Source organism: Polyodon spathula, chromosome 13 (assembly GCF_017654505.1).
Source record: "Polyodon spathula isolate WHYD16114869_AA chromosome 13, ASM1765450v1, whole genome shotgun sequence".
NCBI lineage: Eukaryota > Metazoa > Chordata > Actinopteri > Acipenseriformes > Polyodontidae > Polyodon > Polyodon spathula.
In genome coordinates, this window is record NC_054546.1 from 44119030 (window position 1) to 44133838 (window position 14809).

The 14809-nt window shown below is 41.9% G+C and overlaps 1 protein-coding gene across 4 annotated transcripts in view; it reads right to left on the bottom strand.

Moving 5' to 3' along the window:
* Positions 1 to 916, bottom strand: part of nkd1 (NKD inhibitor of WNT signaling pathway 1) — a 34391-nt gene extending 33475 nt beyond the window's left edge. For 3 of the 4 annotated variants that reach the window (XR_005951374.1, XM_041268932.1, XM_041268930.1), the window contains exons 1-3: positions 734 to 916; positions 553 to 585; positions 143 to 288 (exon numbers count right to left, since the gene is read on the bottom strand). Coding sequence is in view for 3 of the 4 variants with exons in the window: in XM_041268932.1 (XP_041124866.1) it covers positions 143 to 288; positions 553 to 585; positions 734 to 758 (204 nt within the window). In the remaining variant the exon portion in view is untranslated. The remainder of the gene's footprint in view (positions 1 to 142; positions 289 to 552; positions 586 to 733) is intronic. The other variant, XM_041268931.1, reaches the window with a different exon arrangement.
* Positions 917 to 14809: the final 13893 nt, after the last annotated feature.

Sequence of the window (14809 nt, forward strand, 5' to 3'; positions counted from 1 at the left end):
TATATATATATATATATATATATATATATATATTGGACATAACACACTTGATTATATTATTTATAATAATAATATCATGAAATCACTACTGAAACATATTAACAGCAAGGCTTAAGAAACATTAAAGTGATTGTGTCCTTACCCGGCTCGACACTTCACTCGTTCTGCAAGCACTCTTGTGATGACAGCTCGAATGCTGATGTGCTGAGCTGCTGTAATACTTCTGTTGAGCAATCCAATCTTCAATACCTTTCCGAGCTAAACAAGCATTGACTACAAAACTGTCTCCTAAAAGTGAGAAAGAAAGAGAAAAACACAACCCATGAACAGGAATACTAAGAGCTACCGCCACCACGTAGTGTAAGACAAGCATAATTAACTCTGAAAGATAGGCTCATACTGCAACAACGACACAGTACAGGAGAGCGTGCAAATACAATAATACTCGCTGTGATACCGACTAGCTGCGTGGCAAAGCTGAACCGCACGGAAAACTACAGAATCTCCACTTTCTAGAAAAATAAAAGATACTAAACCAGTAATATGTCTTACCTTCGGGGCTTTCTCTGGGTTTACAAACAGCAGCTTTTCGGAAAAAGATGGTAAAAGTAAAAACAAGAAGTGTTTATTAGATAAGCGACACTAAAATAACTAATAACAATATATCTGAGAAAGCATTACAAAGACTAGCGATGCAGCCAGCCCGTCTGTTATTACTGTATTACTAACTCACCATGTTTCGAAGGAAGTTTACCCATTTCAATGCATTGGTTTATTACACTTTCCAAACATTTGATGCGTTTATATTCCAGAATTTAGACCCACTTGCGTTTAGACCCGTGAGAGAAACAGCTGCCACTTCTCATTTCATCCTGCGCAGACACAGCCCACGACTGATCAAGTAATTTTATTTATTTCTCTCTCTCTCTCTCTCTCTCTCTCTCTCTCTCTCTCTCTCTCTCTCTCTCTCTCTCTCTCTCTCTCTCGAAGGCGGTTACAAAAACCCTTACTTCTCCCACTGGGAAACGTGATTGACACCTCGTTGAGATTAGACCACTTCCAGGCAGTCTCTGTTTTTTATTGGACCAAGACGGCACATGAAAGGGAGTCGAGGTCCTTTTGGAGTCTCCAAAAATAAAGCGAGCAGCGTCTGCATGCTTGGTTTACAGAGCCAGGCACTGCCTGCGGAACTCAGAGCTACGGAGAGAGAGGAATGTAATGTATAATAGAAAACACGCAGATGACAGAAATACTTTCTTAAGGCAATGTTCTTGCCTTGTTTTTTGTTCACTATCCAGTCTTTGTGAAGTGACACCATGAAAATAGTTATAAAAAACGAGCTTAAACTAGTGGAAACTTACGCTTCGTATAGTGAAAGCAGTCTCATAGTGAGTCTGTCACACTGCAATGCATCGTCAGTGTTGTTACAGCACGGGTTAATGTGCTCAAATAGACGTCCTCTGCAGTAGGTTTTGATTAGTTGACAATGACAAAGACTCTTGTAGCCACTTTATTAGGAGCCCACACAGCCTGCAGCGTTCTGACACATCTCATGATATATCATTGCCATGTGTTTGTTTGGGAAAATGGAATATTCAGAAGCATCTTTATAAAACAGGCTGTTATGCATTCTACATGTATTAATGAATGCCTCAATGTGCCTCTTTGTGTTGTGATTCCCAGATGCCTCTTGTTGTCACTCCAGGTACAGTGTACCTCCTCCACAGCCTCCCACAACTGCAATCTTTAAACAGTCCGCTGATGAGCCTCTCCCATAAACAGGTTCCAAAAGAAAACGCTGTCTGCAGAAATATCATCTGCCTGTCACTGACAACCGATGTGCAGGGAATCGCTGTTTGACAACTGGAAATCAACCTATAGCTACTCCTCTGCTAGAGCTCCATTAGCTGCAGTCTGGCAGTTCCGGAGAGATTCAATAAAACAGTAAAAGCATGGAGGTATCCCTTCTAAAATGACCGTAATATTTTTGCAGGGTATCCTTTCACATTTACCATGCTTACCCATGGTGACACTGTGCATTTACAATAGTTTACCCAGGTTTGCCATGTTTTTCTTTTTAATATGCTTTACCAGACCTCTCTGTGCTTTGCAATGCATGCCTATGCTGGACTGTGTTTTCCTGTGCCAGCCCTGTTGTACCAAGCCATGGCAGTCAAAAGTCTCTCATTTATTGCATTAAGGAAGGATGGACCATTCATTAAATGGAGACCACCTCGAACTGCAGAAGGGTCTAGCTTTCCATTGTAAACTTAGCCAGATAAGAAATCAATATTAGGAACACATGGATAACATGAAATATCCCTGTAATACCCCAATGGAAATGTATATGTGCTTGGTGTTAGTTGGTAATACTTATTTCCTGCTCAATTTAATTAATGCCGTTTAAAAACAAAATGTTGCAACTGCTTTGTTGTTGTTGTTGTTGTTTGTTTAGTTTTCAGCGCTGCGTCGTTAAAGCAGTGTTCTAGCAGATAAGACAGTCACTAAGTAAGAGGAGAAGCAATACACCCCAATAACACAGTACAAGAAACAATGCATGTTAAGAAAGAACTGAGAGGCGTGAAGCCGCCATTGCAGCATCTAAAGGCATGCAAATACCTGGCAGGATTTTCACATTGAATTCCTAAAGCCCCTGTCCCCGGTGACAAACATGTTTACAGTAATCTATTCAGTAATAAAACTCTGCATTCACCCCCTCCAGAACACGATCACAATGCAGTATTCAAAGGGAGACAGTAGGGCAGGTCCTTTCATCTCAGGAGCCAATGCGTGACTGTGTTGCATCCTGAAAACAGCAGTGATTGTAGCATTGCCTTGGGAATTAGAAATACAGAAATACGGGGTGAATATAGGACGGCTTTTGGAAACAAGAATAGTATGCCGTGCCATTGTATTTATAGCAAAAAAACTCAAATGAGATGGTTGCCTGGTGAAGTATAAATAGATGTATTATTGTTAAGTCACTGGGAGCCTGTAAACTGTAAAGTACTTTATTTGAATGATCTCAGGAGCGGCAGTGATTAGATCTAGTGGGAGGGTTACCTATAGATGGGCACGCTTTTGATATTTCAGGGGTGTGTGTTTACTTTGATATTTCAGGGGTGTGTGTTTATTTTGATATTTTAGGAGTGTGTGTTTATTTTGATATTTCAGGGGTGTGTGTTTATTTTGATATTTTAGGAGTGTGTGTTTATTTTGATATTTCAGGGGTGTGTGTTTATTTTGATATTTTAGGGCGTGTGTGTTTATTTTGATATTTCAGGGGGTGTGTGTTTACTTTGATATTTCAGGGGTGTGTGTTTACTTTGATATTTCAGGGGTGTGTGTTTACTTTGATATTTCAGGGGTGTGTGTTTATTTTGATATTTCAAGGGGTGTGTGTTTACTTTGATATTTCAGGGGTGTGTGTTTATTTTGATATTTTAGGGCGTGTGTGTTTATTTTGATATTTCAGGGGTGTGTGTTTACTTTGATATTTCAGGGGTGTGTGTTTACTTTGATATTTCAGGGGTGTGTGTTTACTTTGATATTTCAGGGGTGTGTGTTTATTTTGATATTTCAAGGGGTGTGTGTTTACTTTGATATTTCAGGGGTGTGTGTTTATTTTGATATTTCAGGGGTGTGTGTTTATTTTGATATTTTAGGGCGTGTGTGTTTATTTTGATATTTCAGGGGTGTGTGTTTATTTTGATATTTTAGGGGGTGTATGTTTATTTTGATATTTTAGGGGGTGTATGTTTATTTTGATATTTTAGGGCTGTGTGTTTATTTTGATATTTCAGGGGTGTGTGTTTATTTTGATATTTTAGGGGGTGTATGTTTATTTTGATATTTTAGGGGGTGTATGTTTATTTTGATATTTCAGGGGTGTGTGTTTACTTTGATATTTTAGGGCTGTGTGTTTATTTTGATATTTCAGGGGTGTGTGTTTATTTTGATATTTCAGGGGTGTGTGTTTATTTTGATATTTCAGGGGGTGTGTGTTTATTTTGATATTTTAGGGGTGTGTGTTTATTTTAATATTTTAGGTGTGTGTGTTTATTTAGATATTTTAGGGGGTGTGTGTTTATTTTGATATTTCAGGGGTGTGTTTATTTTGATATTTCAGGGGTGTGTGTTTATTTTGATATTTTAGGGGTGTGTTAATTTTAATATTTTAGGAGTGTGTGTTTATTTTGATATTTTAGGGCGTGTGTGTTTATTTTGATATTTTAGGGGGGGTGTGTTTATTTTGATATTTCAGGGGTGTGTGTTTATTTTAATATTTTAGGGGTGTGTGTTTATTTTGATATTTTAGGGGGTGTGTGTTTATTTTGATATTTTAGGGGTCGTGTTAATTTTTATATGTTTATTTTTATATTTTAGCAACGTAAATTGGCAATGTTAAATTATTTTTTAATAAAATCAGTTCAAAGTTCTTGGTACCCTTTGAAATTAAGCCTTCTTCCTAAAAAGAAAAGTTTCATTTATTAGTTTAGAAGCATGTTGAGGAGGGGGTTAAAAGAAATTTGATATGAAAATAGTATTATATGCCATATGGAAGTAATAAAGAAACACAGAGCGATGAAGTATGGCCTCTCTTATATGCCTTAGGCTCAGCTCTGTGTTATACCTGGCATGGTTACATTGTTGTATTTGTCCCAGTGATAATACAAACAGAAGCAAGCAGTTACTCAAATCCTGTACTTTTTCATGAGAGGATTTTTGCTGATTGCTATCTAGCTCGACTTGATTTGTCAATTGAAGTGGAACTGACAGATCTTTAAACAGGCAGACAGTGCAGGACAGCCATTGCAGCTGATCAGCTAGTCTTCAGCCCAGCCCCAGTCGCACCAAGCTGAATGCACAGAGCAGGAAGAGACAGTGTTTCACTGGGAAATACAAGCAAGATCAAGTCTGAACCACAGAGAGAGACTGGGGTCTAACCAGTGGAGAATCTTAATACAGCCAGCCCTACAATGTGATTTCCCCTCATTTTAATGTGTCTGTAGTTAGGCATGTTACCATTATCCAATCACCCCGGCCCTGGGCAGCAACACCCGCAGGGTTAATGCAGAGTTCAAGGGCAGGGTGTTCAGACCTGCCCCTCTTAGATCATTAAAATAGAACCCCTTGTGTTAACACACCTGAAACAAAGTTTCCCAACGCCTACTGCAGCCTGTGACATCATAAAGCTCTGATAGCATTGTCTGACAGGTCTGGAGTGATGAGGCTGCTATAGAAAATGCTGTTGAAAAAAACTCCTCAATCACAGCTAGACTGCACACCCACCCATTCCTATTAACCTGATAAATACTGCATCAAAAACAACCTGCAGTGGATGAGTTCCCCTCATTCGTTAAAATTGAATTGCACCATCTGTAATCTGACACCTCAAACAGCATTTGTATTATAAGGACAAAAAAAATAAAAAAAAAACTAAACACTAAGCAGTTTCCAATCAATATTAAGAACACATGGATGATATGAAATATCCCTGTAACACCCCAATGGAAATGCAGATGTGCTTGGTGTTAGTTGGTAATACTTATTTCCTGCTGAATAGAACAGAAGTACATGTGCAATATCAATTTCATTAATGCCATTTAAAAATGCTGCAAGTTTTTTTGTTGTTTGTTTGTTTAGCTGCATCTTTAAAGCAGTGCAATTTAGATGAATAATGCATAATAATTTCTGCATTTCTACTGGTGCTTTTTGCATGACTTCTGCCTGGTCACAAAAGCAGAGTGGGATAAAGCACATACACAAACCCACCCCCCTGCCAAACACACACACAGAATCAGTGCATTCAGAGGAAAACAGCAGGAGATCCCCTTTGATGTGGGGGATCAAATGAGGTTTCGTGTATTTTTGTCCAAAATGACAGTCTTGCCAGGTTTGCTAATGGTTATCTAATAGAAAATGAGAGGTTTATGATGCTCATTAATTACCAAGAGCTGACATGTGCTGGGGGCAGGGGAGGGGAAAGAAAGGACAGGAAAGATTGAGAGAGGAAGTGGTGAAGGTAAGAGGGGCGGGAGATTGTGAGAGATAGAGAAAAAAGAAAGGGGGAGGGAAACAGAGAATAAGAGAGTGGGGAGAAGAGAGCAGGAGAGAGAGAATAAAGAAATGAAGGCGAGAGTGAAAAAAGAAAGAGGGGAAAGAGGGTGAAAAAATTAGAAAGAGAGACGGCAGTGAGAGAGGGAGAGAGAGTAATCCCCTTGCCCTGATTATACAGCCACCAGCCTCATGAGACCTGCCTTGTTTAAACCTTTACAGCACCAGCAGAACACATCAATTGAAGGATCCTTTAACAAAACGGCTGTGCTACCCCCCCCCCCCCCCCACGCCGTGTTAGTGATTGAGAATCTGTGGCAAGACTTGAAGATTGCTGTCCACCAACGATCCCCATCCAACTTGACAGAGCTTGAACAATTTTGCCAAGAAGAATGGGCGAACATTGTACGATCCAGATGTGCAAACCTGGTAGAGACTCACCCCAGTAGACTCACAGCTGTAATTGCTGCCAAATGTGGTTCTAGCAAGTATTGACTCAGGGGAGTGAATACTTATCTAACCAAGAAATTTCTGTTTTTTTATTTTTTATTTTTCATTAACTGCTGTTTCACAATAAAAATTATCTTGCCTCTTCAAACTGTTGAGTAGGTTGTGTAAATCAAAGGAAAAAAATCCCATTTAAATGCATCAAGATTTCAGGTTGTAACACAACAAACTGTGAAGATGTCCAAGGGGGGTGAATACTTACTATATGCACTGTATATGCATATATTTAAAGTATTTTATCAAACACCTGCAAGGCCAGTGACAGTTCTTCCCTATCTTTAGTCTAGATTCTATAGAACTCGGAGGGTATTGTAGCTTATGAATTGTTTTGTTAAATTCAGTGTCTTCTGCAAACAACACATAGTCCAAATGACTCAGAAATTGGAATGTTCAGGCTCCCACGGAATTAGCTCTCCACAACTTCGCTCTACTCTGCAGTTACATCACAGAACACTCCACAGCTTCGCTCTACTCTGCAGCTACATCACATAACACTCCACAGCTTCGCTCTACTCTGCAGCTACATCGTAGAACACTCCACAGCTTCACTCTACTCTGCAGCTACATCACATAACACTCCACAGCTTCGCTTTACTCTGCAGCTACATCACAGAACACTCCACAGCTTCACTCTACTCTGCAGCTACATCGTAGAACACTCCACAGCTTCGCTCTACTCTGCAGCTACATCACAGAACACTCCACAGCTTCGCTCTACTCTGCAGCTACATCACAGTCCACAGCTTCGCTCTACTCTGCAGCTACATCACAGAACACTCCACTTCGCTCTACTCTGCAGCTACATCACAGAACACTCCACAGCTTCGCTCTACTCTGCAGCTACATCACAGAACACTCCACAGCTTCGCTCTACTCTGCAGCTACATCACAGAACCCTCCACAGCTTCACTCTACTCTGCAGTTACATCACAGAACACTCCACAGCTTCGCTTTACTCTGCAGCTACATCACAGAACACTCCACAGCTTCACTCTACCCTGCAGTTACATCACAGAACACTCCACAGCTTCGCTTTACTCTGCAGCTACATCACAGATCACTCCACAGCTTCGCTTTACTGTGCAGCTACATCACAGAACACTCCACAGCTTCGCTCTACTCTGCAGCTACATCGTAGAACACTTCACAGCTTCACTCTACTCTGCAGCTACATCACAGAACACTCCACAGCTTCGCTCTACTCTGCAGCTACATCACAGAACCCTCCACAGCTTCGCTCTACTCTGCAGCTACATCACAGAACACTCCACAGCTTCGCTCTACTCTGCAGCTACATCGCAGAACACACCACAGCTTCGCTCTACTCTGCAGCTACATCGTAGAACACTCCACAGCTTCACTTTACTCTGCAGCTACATCATAGAACACTCCACAGCTTCGCTCTACTCTGCAGCTACATCGTAGAACACTCCACAGCTTCGCTCTACTCTGCAGCTACATCACAGAACACTCCACAGCTTCGCTCTACTCTGCAGCTACATCACAGAACACTCCACAGCTTCGCTCTACTCTGCAGCTACATCATAGAACACTCCACAGCTTCGCTCTACTCTGCAGCTACATCACAGAACACTCCACAGCTTCGCTCTACTCTGCAACTACATCACAGAACACTCCACAGATTGCTACTTAAAATGTCAGCAGTTTTGTACATATTTTCCCCCAGATCTGGATTGCCTCAAGACATGGCCCATGGAATTTAGTGTGCTGATCTGAAGCCCAGAGTTGTGTCATGAATAGATTCAGAGCTTCAGTGTGGTGATCTGAAGCACAGAGGTGTGTCATGAATAGATTTAGAGCTTCAGTGTGGTGATCTGAAGCCCAGAGATGTGTCATGAATAGATTCAGAGCTTCAGTGTGGTGATCTGAAGCCCAGAGGTGTGTCATGAATAGATTCAGAGCTTCAGCGTGGTGATCTGAAGCACAGAGGTGTGTCATGAATAGATTCAGAGCTTCAGTGTGGTGATCTGAAGCCCAGAGGTGTGTCATGAATAGATTCAGAGCTTCAGCGTGGTGATCTGAAGCACAGAGGTGTGTCATGAATATATTCAGAGCTTCAGTATGGTGATCTGAAGCACAGAGGTGTGTCATGAATAGATTCAGAGCTTCAGTGTGGTGATCTGAAGCACAGAGATGCACAGAAATGAAAACCATGTTGCCGATTACCACAGTCCACAGGTATGTGATATAAGCGGCTGTTCACAGAGATTGAACTCACCAGCCATTTAAATATTGTTTTCATGGATTCAATTAAAGAGTTACAGAACACACTCAGTATTGTTTACATCAAACAAATGATTTATTTTTGCGGAGCATTATTCAGACATACAGTCCCATCCTGGGCACTTGCTGAGCTGTATGAGTTACTGTACTTCCAAGATTTCTTAACAGGTGGATAAAGCTACAACAGCTGGCTTGGGCAGGAAGCTGCAGGAACAGAAAATTTCTGTCCTCCGTCCTCGTGAAAAGTAGAAACAAGAAAGATCTTCCAAAGCATCTGGAAGACAGCCGGCAGTCACAGCAACCCGTGGAAGAACAGTCCCCAGAATAATTTTAGAGTTGTATTGTAATCTTACTGAGTATGGTCTACTTAGGTCTCTCTTGTATTAGTGCTGCACTATTGAGATGTACCTGTGCTGGCCCTGCTGCACAAAGTAAATCAACTAAACTAAACTAAAGCACATTTTCTCAGCTCTGTGAATGCATTTCCAAAGCTAGTCCTGAATACTACTGTCTGCATACAAAATGATAATGGAATAAAAAATAAATTCAGCTTGCATGTAAATGGTTGTCAGAGCTACTGAAATGTAATAAATTATTACTTGCACCAATTCATTAGGGACCAGTAAATGTACCCTTTTGTAAATACTGATACTGTGAGTGAATGTAGTGCTAAAACACTGTGCCTCAATATCGGGTACTATGGTGTTGTTGAACCCGTAGCTGTAAAACTAACAATAACGTTCCCCAACATGAAAGGACTCTGGTGTTTACTCTGCTTGGAGCCTTGATAAAAACACAGTCCGTGTTTACAAAGGGACTTCCACTTGAAAGGAAAGGGTTGGAAAAGCCAAAAGGAAAGCGAGTCAAGCAGCTGAAGTTCTTGCCAGGAATGAGCTAGCTGTACAGGGCAGGGTCTGGGAGAGCGGACGGTATTTAGGACTGGAAATGAAAATTCAGAGAGAGTTCAGGGGCTCATCTTATCAAAGTGAACACTGAATGAAGAGCGAGGGGGCAAAGGGAATGCGGCTGAGGGGTCAAGGCAGAACAGATGTGGAAAGAGGAGCCAGGGATGTGTGTGTCTAATGCCTGAGATCAACCATGAACACAAGCGCAGAGCTGCGGTTAGGGGTTACTGCCGCAGAACTGGGCAGCATGCAGGCTGTTTTCTTATTCCAATTCATAAAAAATATTTGCTATGCCTTAGGAGTCGAAATCGAGGGAAGAAAATGTTTTGCTTTGCATGAAAATATACGTCATTATATGAATATATGAATTTGTCAGCATGATCTCTTTTGATGGAGTTTTTTATTCCCCCAGGAAGTGACTGTTCAGAATCATAACGCTAGAGGAACAAAAATAGTAAATTAAATAACGAGGAAGCTAAAAAGTTTGAATTGAAATACCAAATACTTTAATGACTTAATGGTCTATTTACTGTTCTGGTGTAGCCGTCAGAAGTGAGCACCCATGATAACTTATAAAACTTGCCAGAAACAACTGTGTAAATGAACGCTTCCCCCTTGCTAGTTTTGTTTGATGGTTTGTTTTTTCTCCTTACATAGGACACGCATTGCTGCAGACAGAGCCGTGTACAGCAAACATAACACTGCAGCTCCTGACTCTCCGACACCTAATGATGTCACACCACATTCCTCGCTGATGAGGTCACGCTTCCATGGTATGCAGCTGCTCCCCTTTGCTAGTGACCCCTGGTTTACTCCACCACTTCAAAGCACAAATGAAAGAGCTTTGATCCAGGCAACTGATTGGGAGACAGACTGGAGAAGAGAGGCGAGCGACTGCAGTCCAGCTCAAGGAAATTTCTCTTTCCTTCAGAACCAGAACAATTGCTTTGCAAGGATCATGTGTGTGCATGCATGTGTGTACATGCGTGCGTGTGCGTGTGTGTGTGTGTGTGTGTGTGCGTGTGTGTGTGCATTGCTGTGTGTGTGTGTGTGTGTGCATTGCATGTTCCTGGTTCCTCTCCCTAGAAACAGGGCTTCTGAAATCTCTGCCAGATGTGAACATACTGCACATACTGCTGCTAGTCCCAGGACAACCTGTGCTGAGCTCAGAGGGTCTTTATCCATGTCTATAAATGAAGTCTATAAAATCATAAATGGTACAGATCAAGTTAACCCATGATCACTTTCTTATGCAGTGGGGTCTAAAACACTGAAACATTTTTCAAAGCTATGGCTGAATGGCTCATGTGATAGAGATGCTTTCTCTAACAAGGACCATTTTAGTGGAGTGAATAACATACAGTAAAGCAGCCCTGTGCCTGGAAGCATTCAAATGGGAAGAACTGAATCTCTGAATTGCAGCTCTGCTTTAGTTTCTATGAGTCCCCTGAGGTGTAATTTAGTCACGTTTTATAGATTTCTCTCGCTAAGCATTACTCAAGTTTTGGTGTAGAAGCTTTTATTAGAAAAACACAGCAGGAAAGAGAGAATAAAAACAACCCAATGGAATTTGGGACCAGCCATTCAGAGCAGGAGGGGGTGGAGGGGGGGTGGGGGTTGTCTATAATTCCAGAACCAGCCTGTCTCATCTACAGTTTACCTGGCATTTGGCTATGTGATGGATTTCTGCTTTGAAAGAGTGTTTGCTTGCTTGCTTTGGGCTCATATTTGGTGACTTTTCCAATAGGTTGCAAACAGCATAATACTGGAGAATTGATAACACGGTGCTTTGTGTAAACTCTTTAAAGAATGGAGGCTGAGATCTATGAGACACTCTGCAGAGTTTGGCAGTGAGGTGCATCCTGGCTCAGACTCCAGTTTTAATGTTCATTTATTATATGATTGCACCCTGCTTTCCTAAATTTCCTAAAGGGGCAGGGCCTCTTGACTTGGTTTCATAGGGCTTCTTGTAGTTTCATCTTCATAGCCACTTGTATTGGGCTGTATAGTTTAAAGAGAGCACAAACAAAAGAGGCTTGTTGTTTTTCAGCCACATGTGGGTTTCATTAAGCTTGGTTTGGCTGTTGCTTTACAAGACCCAGGAATGTTAAAGGCTCTTGAGCTCACTATTTATGCATTTATGACTTGTTAATTAGCTAGACAATTAGCAATAAAATGTAATTCCATGCTGATTCTGGAATGCACTAAAAAAAGAGTCCAAGAGCTTCAGTCGAGAACAGCGAGCCTCAAAACTCTGTGCTAGCTCTGAACAAGAAGAACAGGAGCAGCCAGGACTGCACTGCACTGTGTCCCAGCTCTGAACAAGAAGAACAGGAGCAGCCAGGACTGCACTGCACTGTGTACCAGCTCTGAACAAGAAGAACAGGAGCAGCCAGGAATGCACTGCACTGTGTCCCAGCTCTGAACAAGAAGAACAGGAGCAGCCAGGACTGCACTGCACTGTGTCCCAGCTCTGAACAAGAAGAACAGGAGCAGCCAGGACTGCACTGCACTGTGTCCCAGCTCTGAACAAGAAGAACAGGAGCAGCCAGGACTGCACTGCACTGTGTCCCAGCTCTGAACAAGAAGAACAGGAGCAGCCAGGACTGCACTGCACTGTGTCCCAGCTCTGAACAAGAAGAACAGGAGCAGCCAGGACTGCACTGCACTGTGTCCCAGCTCTGAACAAGAAGAACAGGAGCAGCCAGGACTGCACTGCACTGTGTCCCAGCTCTGAACAAGAAGAACAGGAGCAGCCAGGACTGCACTGCACTCTGTCCCAGCTCTGAACAAGAAGAACAGGAGCAGCCAGGACTGCACTACACTGTGTCCCAGCTCTGAACAAGAAGAACAGGAGCAGCCAGGACTGCTCTGCACTGTGTCCCAGCTCTGAACAAGAAGAACAGGAGCAGCCAGTTATATATATTTAGAGAGCAGATTTTACTTTTTTTGGCTGTCTCAACAGATCATTGTTTTTTGCCCTGATGTGTTTTTGCTGAGCCTCTCGATTGCGTGCCTAGCCCTGTGTATAATGAATTCAACCCCATTCCTCCCAGTAAGAGAACAGTTGGACACCCAGGGGAAGTAGTCTGGGTATGAAACAGATGTTGACTAATTCAGTGCACATCTGCAAAGCAATCCTATTTCTGCAGTGATCCTTGTGAACAGGTTTTATAGTGCCCGTATTGTTTCAAGTCTAAGCAGCAGTGTCCTTTAAAACAACGCAAAAGCAAAAGCCTTATTGAGAAGTTGTATGTGCTGTTCTATGGGGCTGCCTTGATATATTACTACTCTTCTTTGCTCTATATTTGAATTCGTCCTCATCAAAGTGCGAGCACTTTTAATTGCAAATAGATGCAGCCTCTTCATTTACCATAACTCTCTGCATGATGCCAGTGTCAGATGTTTCAGGCACTTCGTGTAGACTCCTCGGAGATAAAAAGGAGGCATGCTTAACTGAATCTCCAAAGATATACAGTATAGCTTTGTGGGGAAAATTCCTATCTAGTGTGAGCTAAAGATAGACATTACAACATTACAGCTACCAGTACAGCAAATCACAATGACTCTGAAATGAACTTTCTGTTCCTATAATGGTAGCGCCAATATGTAGTGAATACTACTGTCCTACCAGTTCAGCAATATTTCTTTCTTAAGATCCCAAACAGAATAAATGGGAATATAGTTAGCATGGCAGAAACAAGAGGCGCACACAGGCTGTCGCTGTATGCACCCCTTCCCAAGCACTGATGAGTTTTCATTATGCCTGCTTTACCCACTTGTAAAACTAAAATTAAAAAAGAAGCACCACGGGTTGGGCTTGGATTTACCCCTGAAGGAGAGCCTGTGCCCTGGCCACTGCACTCCCAGCTGTCCAGTACAGCTCTGTTGTTACTCGTCTTCACTATTATTAAGAACTCACAACTCAATAGTTGAGATAACAGTATCTCAACTAGAACTTTAGCCAGAATTGGGATTAAAGAAGATCATTGAGTCGTATTTTATTTCAGATGCATGTCCCCCAGGCTACCCGTCTGCAAATGGGTCAGCTGGTATATATTGACGGGTGGCTAATTCAGTCTGACATGGAGCTGGCTTCATTATTGCTCCCTTGTTGTACCCAGGAAGCACAAGCAGGAAATCTAACAATCCAGCATCCCTGCAAGCCACTGGACTTCTCTGAACAGCTAACCTTGGCATATTAAACTACGTTTTGTTATTTGTGGTATTACCTTTACATGCTATGTCTTCATGCTGTACTTCAAGCAATAATAACTACATGGATATTGCAGAACGATTCAAATGTTTTATTTGACGTGACTTCTTGTGAAATGCACAAAACTCCGGCTCTTACTACTGAAACACAGTCACAGACAAGGCTATCCAAACTCGGACAGCTAGAACACATTAAACTGGTGCGCAATATCATTAAGCTAACAATAATTCATTGTAGCCTTATTTAAACTTCTATTATAGGCTCCCAGGAGAACCATTGATCCTCGGCTGGCTCCTCTTAAATCTGATGGGAAAATTCATCAAATTGGATTTAAGAACATGACTGCTGAACGTTCTGACAGAGCAGAGTCAGGATCTGAGCGGGGGAAGGTGATTGCCGCGACACGAAGATGATTAATCGCTGGCAGATGGCGAAGGTTGCAGGGAACCAGTCTCTGGGAGCACCGGTGGGGATTCAGAAAAAAACTACTTTAAACTCATTTGTTTGTTCGGCAAGATGCCCACTTGTAAATAGCTCAGCATTAAGACTTCAGCAGCAGATGTGTATATTGTTTGAGGTCATTTTTTATAATGTTTTGTTAATTTCTTTACTCAAGAAGTGAATGAATGTAAATTCTCAGTAATTGCAGGGAACTCCAAGTGATTGCTGCATGGGTAGTTTTATTATGTTGTATTATTATCCTTTGAGGAAACCTCCCATGTAGTATAGTCCCATGTGGTCGTTGGAGATGCTGGTCTGCCAGTCTGCATTTCACAATAGAATCACACCCCCTTTTCAAAAGCAGTCTTGACAGCATTAATAAGCCCTGTTCTTCAGACTGCTGTGAGCAGGGTAGAGCTCGCCCGGGTCCCCCTTCCAT